General features: G+C 40.5%; 1 protein-coding gene across 1 annotated transcript in view; it reads left to right on the top strand.

Moving 5' to 3' along the window:
* The first annotated feature begins 506 nt into the window (after positions 1-506).
* Positions 507-18,436, top strand: part of LOC133620379 (bifunctional methylenetetrahydrofolate dehydrogenase/cyclohydrolase 2, mitochondrial-like) — a 55,956-nt gene continuing 38,026 nt past the window's right edge. The window contains exons 1-4 of the mRNA XM_061981836.1: positions 507-649; positions 11,996-12,180; positions 17,520-17,642; positions 17,767-17,919. Of these exons, the coding sequence (XP_061837820.1) occupies positions 507-649; positions 11,996-12,180; positions 17,520-17,642; positions 17,767-17,919 (604 nt within the window). The remainder of the gene's footprint in view (positions 650-11,995; positions 12,181-17,519; positions 17,643-17,766; positions 17,920-18,436) is intronic.

The following is an 18,436-nucleotide window of genomic DNA, read 5'->3' as shown; positions in this document are numbered from 1 at the left end:
ACCCAGGACACGCTGGAAAGACTATGTCTCCTGGCTGGCCTGGGAACGCCTCGGGATCCCCGGGAAGAGCTGTACGAAGTGGCTGGGGAGAGGAAAATCTGGGCTTCCCTGCTTAGGCTGCTGCACTTTTTTATCTGTATTATTACAATTGTATAACGTTTTTTAGGTTAGCGAAAATTCTAGATAGTGATACTGTCAAAGCATGGGTGTAGGGAAATTTACAGTGAAAAAAACAAAAAAATATAGATACAAATATTGCCACTATTTCAAAATATTTTTTACCAATAGTTATATTTGTGTAAATTTTAATTATTCTGATCCACATCGTTGAAAAAAAAAGAACTATAATAACGAGTCTGTCTTTTGAACGGGTCTTTTAGATGAATGGCTCCCTTTTAAAAGAGCCATAAATCCCCTCTCTCGTCTGTTAGCATGGCAGCTAACGTTAGCTACCTTGTCGCTATGACAACGCTCACGCGCACCCGCTGGCGCGCGAGCGCGCAAACATGGCGGCCTCTGTTCCACCGCTCCGCTCCTCCTTCACGCTTTGTAGCAGACTAGCGCACCCTCACCACTGTTGCCGGGCCAAATGGCGCGCACACAGAAGATGCGAGGGCCTCCGGAGACATGTACACCAGTCGGCGAGCAGGTAAACCACTCAAACGGCCGGCCGTAGTCGGCCTTCCCACACTGCAGTGCCCCGGAGGCGGAGGTAGGTTACACTGCTAGCTGGGGGATGGACCGGTTTGGTGATGAAGACAGGAGGCTACATCACTATGGAGGCTGCAGGTGCTGCCTCAGATGAGCTTTAGCGACCGAAGCACATTTGACAACAAAACATGACATGACACAAGCGGGCACACTGACGCGATAAAGACCGCAAACGGGGTCAGGATGAATGAGGGAGTGTGCATAAATAGATCAATGATCTCTCTTTAGATGTTTTTACTTTCCTGAGGCTAGTCTGGGAAGATAACATAACCTATACATACCATAACAGCACATTAGTGTGTTCGTAAAAGTTAAAATGCTAAACATCTTTCTTTTTTTTCATCATTTCAAACATTTTTGGGGGCCAAAATATTCAAAGGGATAAAGGATGCCATTGCTTGTCCAGAAGACATATAGCACTTAAGTTAAAATGTATTTATGTATTTATAAGGGACAAGGGGTAGGGTTGCCCCGATACCAACGTTTTGGTACCAAAATGAATTTTGATACTTTTCGATACTTTTCTATATAAAGGGGACCACAAAAAATGGCATTATTGTCTTTATTTTAACAAAAAAAAACTTACGGTACATTAGACATGTGTTTCTTATTGCATTTCTGTCCTTAAATAAAATAGTGAACATACGAGACAACTTTTCTTTTATTAGTAAGTAAGTAAACAAAGGCTTCTAATTTGTCTGCCGATGTATGCAGTAACATATTGTGTCATATTATTAACATATTATTTTGTCAAAAGTATTATAGACAAGTGGTAGACAATTAATTATCAATCCACTTGTTTATTTACTGTTAATATCTGCTTACTTTCTCTTTTAACATGTTATATTAAAATGTAATCATCACTTATTCTTCTGTTGTTTGAATGCTTTATATTAGTTTTGGATGATACCACAAATGTGGGTATCGATCCGAGACTAAGTAGTTACAGGATCATACAATGGTCATAATTTAAGTTCTCGTGTCCAGGGACGTATTTCCTGAGTTGATAAACATAATATGAGTTTTATTAAAAAGAAAAAAGATTTTGTGATGATAAAAAATATTGATGTAATCAAAGTAGTATCGACTAGATACGCTCCTGTACTTGGTATAATTACAGTAGATGTCAGGTGTAGATCCACCCATGCTCTTTGTTTACATTGTGACGCCGGTGAGCCACGGTGTGTAGTTAAGCATGTTTAGCTATTCCTCGTACTGCAGGGATGATACTTGGAAGGAACTCACTTTATTTGTCGCCAAGGAGGCAAGGATTAGTGATTTAGAAGTAACTAAAACACTGCAGACTGCGGAGGGACGTTAGCCACCAGCGAGCTAGTCATGTCTTAAAGAACCTCTTCCTGAGGGTGTTTCAGTGTTATAACTTCACCTTTATCGTTAGTTCGTAAGCCAAAATGCATCCATTCTCCCTTTTCTGTCTACACACTGTATCTGCTTGTAATTACTCCGTGATTGTGCGCTGCCGAATATGCTCCTCTGCTCGTTAAACCAGCTATGTCACGACGTGACGACACCGTCATGCCCGTTAAAAAAGGAAGGAGATGGGAGGGGGCGTTACTTTTTAGAGGCGGTACAGTACCGAATATGATTCATAATTTAAAAAAATGAAATTTAAAGTACCAGTATAATGGAAGAACATGCTGCCTTTACTATGAAGCGATCATAGCAAACATTTTTTTTTTCATTTATTGTTATTTTTTAATATGTGCTGTCCAGCCAAATCATATGCTGTACAGATTTGCTTTACAAAAGAGAAATGTGGGATATGTCTCTTGTTGACCTATTTGTATTTAACATTTTTTTATGGATATATTTAGTTTTTGACCGTAGCAGACAGGAGGTGGGGTGTAAATTGCCGGGACAAGAGGGGTTATAAGACAGAGAGAGACAACAGCAACAAAAACAACAGAACTACATGAGCAAATACAATATTTACAAATATGATACCAAAAATGAACCAGTTAGTGAAGTAGATAGTAATAACATCACAATGACAATGAACATTTATTACTCTACATATGGAACAATAAAAACAACAATACTAATACAAAATTGATAATGAATAATAATAAATACCTTTATTATCAATAGAGAGGAACAGTGTGGTTTTCGTCCTGGTCGTGGAACTGTGGACCAGCTTTATACTCTCGGCAGGGTCCTTGAGGGTGCATGGGAGTTTGCCCAACCAGTCTACATGTGCTTTGTGGACTTGGAGAAGGCATTCGACCGTGTCCCTCGGGAAGTCCTGTGGGGAGTGCTTAGAGAGTATGGGGTATCGGACTGTCTGATTGTGGCGGTCTGCTCCCTGTACGATCAGTGTCAGAGCTTGGTCCGCATTGCCGGCAGTAAGTCGGACACATTTCCAGTGAGGGTTGGACTCCGCCAAGGCTGCCCTTTGTCACCGATTCTGTTCATAACTTTTATGGACAGAATGTCTAGACGCAGTCAAGGCGTTGAGGGGATCCGGTTTGGTGGCTGCAGGATTAGGTCTCTGCTTTTTGCAGATGATGGGGTCCTGATGGCTTCATCTGGCCAGGATCTTCAGCTCTCACTGGATTGGTTCGCAGCCGAGTGTGAAGCGACTGGGATGGGAATCAGCACCTCCAAGTCCGAGTCCATGGTTCTCGCCCGGAAAAGGGTGAAATGCCATCTCAGGGTTGGGGAGGAGACCCTGCCCCAAGTGAAGGAGTTCAAGTACCTAGGAGTCTTGTTCACGAGTGAGGGAAGAGTGGATTGTGAGATCGACAGGCGGATCGGTGCGGCGTATTCAGTAATGCGGACGCTGTATCGATCCGATGTGGTGAAGAAGGAGCTGAGCCGAAAGGCAAAGCTCTCAATTTACCGGTCGATCTACGTTCCCATCCTCACCTATGGTCATGAGCTTTGGGTTATGACCGAAAGGACAAGATCACGGGTACAAGCGGCCGAAATGAGTTTCCTCCGCCGGGTGGCGGGGCTCTCCCTTAGAGATAGGGTGAGAAGCTCTGCCATCCGGGGGGAGCTCAAAGTAAAGCCGCTGCTCCTCCACATCGAGAAGAACCAGATGAGGTGGTTCGGGCATCTGGTCAGGATGCCACCCGAACGCCTCTCTAGGGAGGTGTTTAGGGCACTTCCAACCGGTAGGAGGCCACGGGGAAGACCCAGGACACGTTGGGAAGACTATGTCTCCCGGCTGGCCTGGGAACGCCTCAGGATCCCCCGGGAGGAGCTGGACGAAGTGGCTGGGGAGAGGAAAGTCTAAGTCTGGGCTTCCCTGCTTAGGCTGCTGCCCCCGCGACCCGACCTCGGATAAGCGGAAGAAGATGGATGGATGGATCTATTATCAACATTACATTTGCTTCAAATGCAACAATACATGTATGTAATTAATACTCAAATTACAAAAGAAAAGAGATAGAGAGAGCGTAAAGGAGAAGGAGCGGACTATATTAACCTTTTACATTGTTATAGTATAAATAGGTCAAACTTGAGCAGTGTGCCGTGTTTCAACCCGGTTTCCCGGGGTCGGGGGACTACGTTAATATATGTTTGATGAAGCGTGACTGTATGCATGAGCGGATGCTTTTAAATGTGCATGTGTATGTACAGTATATATGTATGTTTGTATGTATGTGCCTATGTATCTATGTACGTATGTATGTATGTAGGTTTGTATGCATGTATTTGTACACTTTGGGCACAATATAATATGCTATACAGTTCTGTATAACAAGCATAACAAGTGGGTGATGAATCAGATGTCTCTTTATTAACAAGCCAAAGTAACCACCACAAACTGAACCGTCTTGTATGTGCCCCTCTGCCAACAGGCGCACATACACAGAAGTCCCTTTCAATGTTTCAATCAATAAATGTTTATTATTATAGCCCTAAATCACAAGTGTCTCAAAGGGCTGCACAAACCACAACGACATCCTCGGTTCAGATCCCACATCAGGGCAAGGAAAAACTCAACCCAATGGGACAATGAGAAACCTTGGAGAGGACCGCAGATGTGGGTACCCCACCCTAGGGCGACTGTTGCAATGGACGTCGAGTGGATCTAGCATAATATTGTGAGAGTCCAGTCCATAGTGGATCCAACATAATTGTGAGAGTCCAGTCCATAGTGGGGCCAGCAGGAGACCATCCCGAGCAGAGACAGGTCAGCAGCGCAGAGATGTCCCCAACCGATGCACAGGCGAGCGGTCCACCCCGGGTCCTGACTTTGGACAGCCAGCACTTCATCCACCTGTGCCCCCCCCCCCCCCCCCCCCTCCACGAGGGAGAGGGGGGCAGAGCAGAAAAGAAAAGAAACGGCAGATCAACTGGTCTAAAAGGGGGGTCTATTTAAAGCAGTGACGTGCGGTGAGGTTCATGGCTGGTGAGGCACTGACTTCATCACAGTCAGATTTACAAACATATGAACCCTAAAGAGTATCTTATTCACCATTTGATTGGCAGCAGTTAACGGGTTATGTTTAAAAGCTCATACCAGCATTCTTCCCTGCTTGGCACTCAGCATCAAGGGTTGGAATTGGGGGTTAAATCACCAAAAATGATTCCCGGGCGCGGCGCCGCTGCTGCCCACTGCTCCCCTCACCTCCCAGGGGGTGAACAAGGGGTTGAGTCAAATGCAGACGACAAATTTCATCACACCTAGTGTGTGTGTGACAATCATTGGGACTTTAACTTAACTTTAACTTTACACATACAAACTGTAGCACACAAAAAAAGCACATTTAATAAAAACATTTTTACTATGGTCTTACCTTTACTTATAAATTAAGTCCATGCGCCGCAACTAAAGCCCTTACTTAAACTTTCCACGTGCAAGATTGAATCTATTTAAAAAAGTGTAACCGAGGGTTTATAAATGTCGCCTATGCTGTATGAAACTACAAAATAACAAACACGGAGGCTCCAGTTTACACGAGGACCACTTTATTTACCTTCTTTCAAAAACCTCCGCCACGTGTCATCACCTCCGCTCTTAGCGCCTTCAAAATAAGAGCTCAAGGCATATACTGTATAACAGCGCATAACAGGAACTTAACATCACAAAGAGGAAAGCCCATGAAAATAGGTTACAAAAGTTATTTAATAAGAAGCCAAAAAGTGCAAAAACAATAATGTTCGTGTTAGAGGAGTTGTGAATTAGATACACCTGCAGTCTGCAGGTGTACCTAATGTTGTGGCCCTGCAGTCATTCACAACTCCTCCAACACGAACATTATTGTTTTTGCACTTTTTGGCTTTTTATGAAATAACTTTTTTAAATAGATTCAATCTTGCACGTGGAAAGTTTAAGTGTGGGCTTTAGTTGATATAACAATTCTACGGCGGGGGTGCAGGAGGCGGGATTACTGGAGCCTCAGCCAGTGCGTCTTTTGCAGCCGTTTTATGATCGCTCAGCACAAGAAATACGTTACACACATACAGTTGTTGACAAAATACACTGTACATTATATACCTCAGCTAACTAAACTATGGAAATGTATAATATAATTCATATAGCAATACGGTCTCACTGCACAGCAGGCCAGCAGTTAGCCGAGTCCGGAATCCATGTTGAGGCACTGAGTGACGTGCCTCAACTGGCTGCTGTTCACCGCACCGTCTCTTCTCAGTATTTGAACGGCAAATGTGAAAATTCAGCGATTTTGAATAAAAATAATCTACAACTGGTGAAGTTAAATGGAAAATAACTTTATAGTATAATCACTGGATACATATAACAATTTAATTAATTTTTTTTCTTTTTACATTTTTTTTCTTTCCATGATGGCAGGTGAGGCCCCGCCTCATCTGCCTCTAGTGACTGCACGTCACTGATTTAAAGGCTATACAGGGACGGCGTGGCGCAGTGGGAGAGTGGCCGTGCGCAACCCAAGGGTCCCTGGTTCAATCCCCACCTAGTACCAACCTCGTCATGTCAGTTGTGTCCTGAGCAAGACACTTCACCCTTGCTCCTGATGGGTGCTGGTTAGCGCCTTGCATGGCAGCTCCCTCCATCAGTGTGTGAATGTGTGTGTGAATGGGTAAATGTGGAAGTAGTGTCAAAGCGCTTTGAGTACCTTGAAGGTAGAAAAGCGCTATACAAGTACAACTCATTTATCATTTATCATTTATACAAATGAGTTTTAAGATGGCACTTAAATGCTTCTACTGAGGTAGCATCTCTAACTGTTACCGGAAGGGCATTCCAGAATACTGGAGCCCGAATAGAAAACGCTCTATAGCCCGCAGACTTTTTTGCGCTCTGGGAATCACTAATAAGCCGGAGTTCTTTGAACGCAGTTTTCTTGCCGGGACATATGGTACAATACAATCAGCAAGACCTTGTAGTATTTTATACGTAAGTCGTAAAACCTTAAAGTCACATCTTAAGTGCACAGGAAGCCAGGGCAGGTGAGCCAGTATAGGCGTAATATGATCAAACTTTCTTGTTCTTGTCAAAAGTCTAGCAGCCGCATTTTGTACCAACTGTAATCTTTTAATGCTAGACATAGGGAGACCCGAAAATAATACGTTACAGTAATCGAGACAAGACGTAACGAACGCATGAACAATGATCTCAGCGTCGCTAGTGGACAAAATGGAACACATTTTAGCGATACTACAGAAAGGGAAGAAGGCCGTTTTAGTAACAGTCTTGATGTGTGACTCAAACGAGAGAGTTGAGTCGAGGATTATACCCAGATTCTTTACGAGTCGCCTTGTGTAATTGTTTGGTTGTCAAATGTTAAGGTGGTATTAATAAATAGGTGTCGGTGTCTAGCAGGACCGATAATCAGCATTTCCGTTTTCTTAGCGTTGAGTTGCAAAAAGTTAGCGGACATCCAATTGTTTAATTTCATTAAGACACGCCTCCAGCTGACTACAATCCGGCGTGTTGGTCAGCTTTAGGAGCATGTAGAGTTGGGTGTCATCAGCATAACAGTGAAAGCTAACACTGTCTTTGCATATGATGTCACCTAGCGGCAGCATGTAGAGGCTGAAGAGTGCAGGGCCAAGAACCGAATCCTGGGGAACTCCACACGTTACCTTAACATAGTCCGAGGTCACATTGTTATGGGAGACGCACTGCATCCTGTCAGTAAGATAAGAGTTAAACCAAGACAAGGCTAAGTCTGACATACCAATACGTGTTTTGATACGCTCTAATAAAATATTATGATCAACGGTATCGAAAGCAGCGCTAAGATCAAGAAGCAGCAACATAGATGACGCATCAGAATCCATCGTTAGCAATAGATCATGAGTCATTTTTGCGAGGGCTGTCTCCGTAGAGTGATTTGCCCTGAAACCGGATTGAAAGGGTTTACAGAGATTGTTAGACGCTAAGTGTCCATTTAGCTGCTGTACAACAATTTTTTCGAGGATTTTCAAAATAAACGGAAGGTAGTTTACCATGAGGTCAGGATCGAGGTTAGGTCTTTTGAGCAGAGGATGAATAACCGCTTTTTTGAATGCTAGGGGAACAGTGCCAGAGGGAAGTGATAAGTTTATAATATTTAGCACTGATAGACCTAATATTACAAAAAACTCCTTGATAAGTTTCCCAGGAAGTGGGTCAAGTAAACATGTTGTTTGTTTTATTAAATAAATTCATAAAGTCATCTGCCGAGTGGGTGGAGTTACTGTGAGGAGTCTCTTGTTGGGTTAGCGATGCTACTGTACTGAACAAATATTTAGGATCGTTTTTGTTGAGGCGGATGAGATTTGAGTAGTATTTAGCTTTAGCTAAGGTAAGCATGCGTTTATAAATTATTAAACTATCACTCCATGCTTGATGGAAAACCTCAAGTTTAGTCGCGCGCCATTTGCATTCCAGCTTTCTACATGATAATTTAAGAGCTCTAGTTTCTTCTGTAAACCATGGGGTACGCCTTTTAGGGGCCCTTTTTAGCTTTAGCGGTGCTATACTATCATTGATTTTGCGCAGGGCGTCGTTAAAGTTGTTAGTGAGGTTATCAAAAGAGCCCACATAATTTGGGAATGGTGCCATTACCGAAGGCAGTAGGCCAGCAAGAGTCATCGTTGTGGCAGTATTAATGTTGCGGCTGCTAAAGCAGTTATTATTATTATTAGCTTGTTGACAATGAGTCAGAACTTCGAATTTTATAAGGTAGTGATCGGACATTACTTTAGTATACGAGAGTATCGTAACTTTGGAGGTGGTGACCCCCCCTGACAAGCACTAGATCTATCGTATCACCGTTGCGATGCGTTGCGATACATTTATTATTTGTGTAAGACCACAGCTATCAATTATAGTCTGGAGCGCCACGCACGGAGGGTCCGATGAGGTATTCATATGGATATTAAAGTCCCCCATTATGATTATATTGTCGGCGTGCGTCACTAGATCAGCGACGAACTCTGAGAATTCACTGATAAAGTCCGAATAGGGCCCTGGGGGGCGGTAGATAACAGCTATGTAGAGAGGCGGCGGTGCGACAGACCTCATAGTAAGCACCTCAAACGATTTATATTTATTACTTAGGTTAGGGGTAAGGTAAAAGTTTTCATTGTATATTAGTGCGACCCTCCACCCCTTTTAAGGGGACGGACAATATGCGCATTCGTATAGTTAGGAGGAGATGCCTCATTCAGCGCAAAAAAATCGTCTGGTTTGAGCCAGGTTTTGCTGAGACCAATAACGTTAAGATTGTTGTCTCTAATGACCTCATTAATTAATAACGTTTTGGGAGACAATGATCTTATGTTTAAAAAGCCCATATCATAGGTAGTGGCCTGTTTTGAGGAGTTTTTGTTAAACTGATCCGTAGTAGCAATATTAATAATGTTGCGTTTATTTTGCCTAGTGCGCTTTAAATAATTTTGACCATATCTAGCAATTGATATGACGGGAATTTTCAGATTGTTTGCTTGGTGCTGCGATACACTGAACGCATCATAATTTGCCACCTCAGTAGAATGCATGTCCACCTCTGGCATAGTCACTGCAGAAAAAATATTATGTGAGTTGTGGATTATTCTAGGAGAAATGCTATGTGTGCAGGGATTTTCCAGCCTGGCGCTGGCTAGTTCTAGCTTAACTGACTCCTCACTCGGACTAACAGACTCTGTAATTGCCTGTGACCGGGTTTGCTCTAGTGTAGTTAGTCAAGTGTGACTCAAACAAAAATCTATGTTCCTATACAGGATGATGGCGCCTTCGTGGTTAGGGTGAAGGCCGTCTCTCATCAACAGGCCCGGTTTGCCCCAGAAAGAGGGCCAATTATCAATAAACGTTAGTCCCTGTTGTCTACAAAAACTAGCCAGCCACTTGTTAAGCGAGACTAATATGCTATATCTCTCATCATTGCCTCTCGCAGGCAGGGGGCCAGAGACAATTACTCGATGCCTGGACATCTTTCTAGCGAGATTACAAATCCTAGCTATGTTCCTCTTTGTAATCTCTGACTGTCTCATCCTAGTGTCATTGGAGCCAACGTGTACAACTATGTTCGCACAACTAGTGGTGCGATTAGCCTGTCGTATGTGTTTACTAGGCCCGTTGCGAGTTAACTCCCTAAGATTAGCTTCAATGTCAGGTGCTCTGGCCCTGGGAATACACTTAATTGTGGCTGGTTTGCTAAGCTTTATGTTTCGGGTGATGGAGTCTCCTATGACTAAGGTGTGGTGCCCGGTAGACTGGGGTGAAGGGGCCGTGTGTGCGCATGTGTGCACAAAATGATTGCACAAAGTGTTTGCACACAGAGGCATATTCGGCATGATCTAAACGTTTGTAAATTAGAGATGTCCGATAATATCGGCCTGCCGATATTATCGGCCGATAAATGCTTTAAAATGTAATATCGGAAATTATCGGTATCGGTTTCAAAAAGTTAAATGAATGACTTTTTAAAACGCCGCTGTACGGAGCGGTACACAGACGTAGGGAGAAGTAAAGAGCAGTCGCGTCTCCCAGTCAGCAGCCCCTCCCCCATCCTCTCTCCCATCCTCTCTCCCTTCTCCCATACACAACACAGGAGTTGACGACTGCAGCATGAGAGGTTTACTGGCGACGCTTGATGACCTCATCAAACCACCGCGAGCGGAGCATAACAACAACAAGAGTGTGTTGTTGCCGATGCTGTAGCCGTGGCTAACAAGCGAGCTCGCTCAGTGACTGACTAACGACACCATGTCTATGGTTTGGGATTATTTTAAAATGTATCTGACGGACAAAACACTGGCAATTTGCAATGACTGCAAGAAGTTGGTTATGCGAGGAGGAACCAAGACATCTTCCTTTAATACGAGCAATTTGATCTCCCACCTCTTCAAGAATCATAAGGAGATACACGATGAATACAAGCGGAAGATGGATGAAAAGCAAACACCGAAAAAAAGTAGTACCACAAGTTGTCACTTAAAGACAAAGACAGAGAAAAAACAAAAATACAACAAAAAACACCAAGGCGAAAGCCCACGTTGTGGTCAGGGACAACGCACGCAATATGGCAAAAGCTACGATGGCTAGTCTGCCCTGCATGGCGCACACTTTGCAGCTTGCAGTGAACGGAGGTGCCCTGTCTCAACGCAGCATTTCGGAAGCTCTGACTGACTGCTAGGCCACTACTCACCACTAGCTTGCAGCACATTTGTGTTACTCATACAAATACGTTAGAGCAGGGCAGATTGAGCCCAGTTTATACTGTTATACAGTATGCCAGGCAGTCTTGCACTAAATGAGGACTATGTTGTTGTTTACTTTTTTACTCTAGTATACTCTGGACTCACGCTGTGTGCCTTCATTGTTTTTGTAGCTGTTATTTAGAGGCATGTTAAAAAAAAAAAATTCACTTTTTGAAAGTCAAAGTATAGTATTTCCCATAGTTGTAGTGAGTATCAGGATTATCTCAGGGAGAGCATGTCCCAAATTCCAAGCTGCTGTTTTGAGGCATGTTAAAAAAAATAATGCACTTTGTGACTTCAATAATAAATATGGCAGTGCCATGTTGGCACTTTTTTCCATAACTTGAGTTGATTTATTTTGGAAAACCTTGTTACATTGTTTAATGCATCCAGCGGGGCATCACAACAGAAATATGCATAATGATGTGTTAATTCCACGACTGTATATATCGGTATCGGTTGATATCGGAATCGGTAATTAAGAGTTGGACAATATCGGAATATCGGATATCGGCAAAAAAAACATTATCGGACATCTCTATTGTAAATCGAAAAGTTTGCAAATAGAGGTGTTCGTAAATCGAGGGTCCACAGTATCTCTACATTTAAAGCGTCAACCTTTGTGCTTCCTCTCCAGGCATGCCGCTGTGGTGATTTCGGGGACGGCGTTAGCTCGTCAACTTCACAGAGAAATCCAGCGTGACGTGGAGGAGTTCGTCGCTCAGGGTAACATGAGACCTCATCTCGGCGTGGTCTTCGTGGGGGACGACCCGGCCAGTCGCACCTACGTGAGGAACAAGACCCGGGCTGCGAGCACTTTGGGTCAGATACACACATTTTATGACTGATCACACAGCTGCAGGCATGCATGGACTTGATAGGATAAAGCTGAGGTGTCCAAACTTTTTTTCGAACATGTGGGGGCCACTTTGATATTTATCATTTTTAAAACCAATACAATATATCGTTTTTTTTAACCTTTAGAGCAGTGGTTCTTAACCTGGGTTCGATCGAACCCTAGGGGTTCGGTGAGTCGGGCTCAGGGGTTCGGCGGAGGTCAAGACACACCCGACTCATCGTGGAAATAAAAACTTCTCCCTATCGGCGTATTACGGATACGGCAACAGCAGAAGTCACACTGATTTGCAGGTGTGTAATTTGTTGTGAGTTTATGCACTGTGTTGGTTTTGTTCTTTGAACAAGGTGATGTTCATGCATGGTTCATTTTGTGCACCAGTAATAAAACATGGTAACACTTTAGTATGGGGAACATATTCACCATTAATTAGTTGCTTATTAACATGCAAATTAATAACATATTGGCTCTTAGCTAGTCATTATTAAGTACTTATTAATGCCTTATTCGGCATGGCCTTATTATAACCCTAACCCTCTAACCCTGGCCCTAACCCTCTAACCCTAACCAAATAACTCTAAATTAAGTCTTTGTTACTTAGAATATGTTCCCCTAGTGTCCAGAAATCTCTAAATTAAGTCTTTGTTACTTAGAATATGTTCCCCATGCTAAAGTGTTACCAAAAACTAGGGATGTCCCGATCCAGGTTTTTGCACTTCCGATCCGATACCGATATTGTTTTTGCATTTCCGATCCGATACCGATACTGACCGATACCGATACTGACCGATACTGGCCTATCCGAGCATGTATTAAAGTTTAAAGTTATTTAGCCTACTTAGTTGTCAGAATCATGTTGAAAAGGGTTTTAGTACTCTTGATAACAACTAGCCAGCTGAATTAGGGGAGTTTGAATAATACACAATGGTTGGTAACAAGAAACTGACCTGTTTATTCAAGGATAAACACAAAATAGACAAAATTGAACATGACAAACAGAAATGGCATCATTGAACTAGGGCTGGGCGATATGGCCTTTTTTTAATATTGCGATATTATAAGGCCATATTGCGATACACAATATATATCTCCATATTTTGCCTTAGCCTTGAATGAACACTTGATGCATATAATCACAGCAGTATGATGATTCTATGTGTTTTGATTGATTGATTGAGACTTTTATTAGTAGGTTGCACAGTGAAGTACATATTCCGTACAATTGACCACTAAATGGTAACACCCCAATAAGTTTTTCAACTTGTTTAAGTCGGGGTCCACTTAAATTGATTCATGATACAGATATATACTGTCAGATATATACTATCATCATAATACAGTCATCACACAAGATAATCACATAGAATTATTTACATTATTTATAATCCAGGGTGTGGAGGGGGGCGCCGGATGTAAGTGTCAAAAAGACAGCCAAAAGAGTTTGATATGAGAATAAATCTAAAGTTAAAATATAGGGTAGAAATGCACCCATTTGCAGGAAATGTAGTCTTGATTTTCAACATTTTCTCTCAAGGCTTGCATGTCTACATTAAAACATTCTTCTTCATACTGCATTAATATATGCTACTTTTAAACTTTCATGCAGAGAAGGAAATCACAACTAAAAAAATCACAAATTTTTTCATACGGTGTTGATGTGGAAATTTTTGCCTCAGCATTTTGATGGTGTGGACGTGTGGCACCGAATGGAGATAAGCGTCTCGACAGACGTCACAATATTTGAACAATGATGACGAAAACTGTTTTCTCTGTCGTGTCCGTGTGTCGAAAACTGTTATGTGCTTATTTTTTTATTCGATTTAGTGCGTGGCATAGATTTGCTATGCGCAGAGGACGTTTGAGCAGTGCGTAATTGCACAGGCGAGCACCTTAGAGGGAGCGTTGCTCGCACGGCTGCGCTAGCATCACAGCTAACGTTAACCATGCTGCTACCTCTCTGCTCGGGGAGGACGTATACGTATGTGACGTATGACGTGACAGTATGTGATGTGTGTAAGAAGGTGCGCTTGCTGTCTGTGAGAGGGAGACACAGGAAAGAGTGAGAAGAGCCTGTCGTGTACTGCCAGCAGCTAAAAGCAACTGTGTGAGAATTCACAGACATGTGGATGTGTTGAAGGTGTGCTGGAAAATGCGGAACGGAAATTACGGAGCAGCAGAAAAGTGGAATGTATTATTTAAATTGGTGCGTTGGAAAACACGGAGCGGTGTTTTTTTTTAAACTGGATCTGGATCGGCATTTTCCCATGCCTTGCCGATACGCAATTTTTGGCAAATATCGGCAGCCGATCTGATCCAAATATCGGATTGGGACATCCCTACCAAAAACATATAACTTTGTCTTGACTTTGAAAAAAAAAAAACATTTTATTTTTCACTAAAGAAGGATTCGGTGAATGCGCATATGAAACTGGTGGGGTTCGGTACCTCCAACAAGGTTAAGAACCACTGCTTTAGAGCTTCCCCCAAGTTTGGTCCGAGGAATTCGGAAGGGGAGTCCTAAAAATTTAATAAATAAGTAAAGTATTGATTTTTTTTTCAATGCTTAAACCTATTGATCGACTTCAGATCTATTAGGCGATTTAAAATAAAATTTTGTTTTATGCTCTTTTGGTTAAAGAAAACCCTCTTTTTTTATGGCAAAAATTCTAAATATGCAATTTTTTTCTGAAAAAATATTTCAAAGTCATATATTTCATAGATTGGAGCTTTGAAATACTGTAGGTCAATAATTTATAACATTGAATTTGATTAAAAACATTTTTTTAAACAAACCCCACTAAAATTCTTAGGGATGCAAAAGGGCCCAACTCATTAAGTGTTAATAAGTCTTTTGATTTATATATATATTTTTTTACTTTCAATGCTTCAATCTAGATCAAGTTCAGATCTATTGATTGATTATGATTTTTTTGTTTTAATTTTTATGTTTTTTTGTTTGTTTGTTTAATGCCCTTTTTGTCATAGAAATGTTGTTTTGTAGGGCAAACACACAAAATATGCAATATTTTGCCCCCAAAATATTTCAAAGTGGAATATTTGATGTGAAGTAATTGGAGCCTTCATTCAATACAGTAGGTCAATAATTCATAACATTTATTTTGATTCATTTTTTTTTTTTAGCAATGACAGTTTAAAACAACCCCACTGAAATTCTTAGGGATCCAAAAGGGTCAACTCATAAAAGGGTTACAAATAAATTCGAAGTTAAAAATATTATTTTTAACTTTCAATGCAAGATTTTTTAGATCAACTTCAGATCTATTTGTCGATTATAAATGTTTATAATTTTTTTATGTTCTCTAATGTTTAATGCCTTTTTTTGTCACAGAAAAAAATGTTTTTTTTATGGTAAACCCACACAATATGCAATATTTTGTCCCAAAAATATTTCAAAATGGAATATTTGATGTGAAGTAATTGGAGCCTTCATTCAATACAGTAGGTCAATAACATTTATTTTGATTCATTATTTTTATTTTAGCAATGACAGTTTAAAACAACCCCACTGAAATTATTTGGGATCCAAAAGGGTCAACTCATAAAAGTGTTACAAATAAATTCAAAGTTAAAAATATATTTTTTAACTTTCAATGCAACATTTTTTTAGATCAACTTCAGATTATAGGTTTTTATAATTTTTTAAGTTCTCTAATGTTTAATGCCTTTTTTGTCATAGAAAAAATTGTTGTTTTTTTATGGTAAACCCACAAATGATGCAATATTTTGGCCCAAAAATATTTCAAGGTGGAATATTTGATGTGAAGTAATTGGAGCCTTCATTCAATACAGCAGGTCAATAATTCATAAACATCCATCCATCCATTTTCTACCGCTTGTCCCTTTTGGGGTCGTGGGGGGTGCTGGAGCCGATCTCAGTTGCATTCGGGCGGAAGGCAGGCTACACCCTGGACAAGTCGCCATCTCATCGCAGGGCCAACACAGATAGACAGACAACATTGACACTCGCATGCACCTGGGGATAATTCATAAAATTTATTTTGATTCATTTTTTTTTTTTTTTTTTTTTTTTTTTAGCAATGACGGTTTTAAACAACCCCACTGAAATTATTTAGGATCCAAAAGGGTCAACTCATAAAAGTGTTACAAATAAATTCAAAGTTAAAAATATACTTTTTAACTTTCAAAGCAACATTTTTTTAGATCAACTTCAGATTATAGGTTTTTATAATTTTTTTAATTCTCTAATGTTTAATGCCTTTTTTGTCATAGAAAAAAAAGGTTTTTTTTATGGTAAACCCACAAATTACGCAATATTTTGGGCCAAAAATATTTCAAGGTGGAATAATTGATGTGAAGTAATTGGAGCCTTCATTCAATACAGCAGGTCAATAATTCATAACATTTATTTTGATTCATATATATATATATATATTTTTTTTTAGCAATGACGGTTTAAAACAACCCCACTGAAATTATTTAGGATCCAAAAGGGTCAACTCATAAAAGTGTTACAAATAAATTCAAAGTTAAAAATATATTTTTTAACTTTCAATGCAAACATTTTTTCAGATTATAGGTTTTTATAATTGTTTTATGCTCTTTAATGTTTAATGCCTTTTTTGTCATATCATTTTTTTAATTTTTTTTTTATGGTAAACCCACAAATTATACAATATTTTGGCCAACAAATATTTGAAAGTGGAATATTTGATGTGAAGTAATGGAGCCTTCATTTTATACAGCAGGTCAATAATTAATAATATTTATTTTGAGTCATATATTTTTTTTTAGCAATGCCAGTTTAAAACAACCCCACTGAAATTGTTTAGTATCCAAAAGGGTCAACTCATAAAAGTGTTACAAATAAAATAAGTAAAAAATATTTTTTTAAACTTTCAAAGCAAATTTTTTTAGATCAACTTCAGATCTATTTGTCGATTTATAAATGTTTATAATTTTTTTATGCTTAATGCTTTTTTTTGTCATAGTAACATTTTCAAAATGGAATATTTGCTGTGAAGTAATTGGAGCTTTAAGGGTCAATAATTAATAACGCCATTGATTTTGATTCATAATTGTTTTAGAGCACTGACAGTTTTGAAGGAAAACAAACAGACTGCATGACAGCTTTGTGTTATTAGAGTGAACATTGCAACTTTTTGTCGTTATGCTCTTTTATTCCACTGTTATGTTTTTTTTAGAACGTGCCGTGGGCCGCAAATGGCTGCACTTTGGACACCTTTGGGATAAACAGAGAGCAGCAAACCACCATGCATGACTATATTTTTGAATGCTCCTAATGCAATGCGTGTGCACATGCTAGGTATCTCCAGTGACACGGTGCTGCGACCCAGCTCCGTCTCTCAGGAGGAGCTGCTGGATCTAATTGACAAGATGAACCGCGACTGGCGTGTCAGCGGTCTGTTGGTGCAGCTGCCACTTCCTGGTAAACACAAACACATCGCTGGCATCACTTTGAAGATGATCATTTACTATAATCGCCTATAAAACTTGGCTTTCTGCAGTGCTTCCAAAATAAATTGTATCCATGCCCCCGCATTTTTTTTTAGATCACATCAACGAAAGGGCAGTGTGTAATGCCATTGCTCCGGAGAAAGATGTGGATGGCTTCCATATTGTGAATATTGGCAAGCTGTGTCTTGACCAGAGATCCATGGTGCCTGCCACGCCTGCAGCTGTGTGGGAGATCATCAAAAGATCAGGTGAACCACTTCAGTGCCAAAACTAACATTTGCATTGCATTTTCTTTATATAACCCTCAGGTGTGCATGAAATCGTTTTGGAGTGTACTTCATTGATATCTAAATACCCATAGAAAAGTACATAATGGTACACCATAGTATTATGTTACTTAATACTAGATGGCGCCTGATTCTAATTGTATATAACTTGCGATCCCTTTACTTTTACTAAACAACTTTGCTTTTACAGTGTTTTCCTTTTTCATCTAATTTGTAACCCATTTTTGTAGATATTTTGTCCATTCATATCACGCCAGTTAAAGGAGCAGTTTGCAACATTTATACAGATGTCGCTAACTTTCCAATGTCATATTCCGCCCTCTTACGGGTTGTAGAACGTAATGACGTAACTACGTACGTATATACAAAACCCAAAACCAGTGAAGTTGGCACGTTGTGTAAATCGTAAATTAAAACAGAATAAAATTATTTGCAAATCCTTTTCAACTTATATTTAATTGAATAGACTGCAAAGACA

Source organism: Nerophis lumbriciformis, linkage group LG24, assembly GCF_033978685.3.
Source record: "Nerophis lumbriciformis linkage group LG24, RoL_Nlum_v2.1, whole genome shotgun sequence".
NCBI lineage: Eukaryota > Metazoa > Chordata > Actinopteri > Syngnathiformes > Syngnathidae > Nerophis > Nerophis lumbriciformis.
Note: the sequence above shows the minus strand (reverse complement) of the source record. Positions and strands in the feature narration are given on the sequence as shown.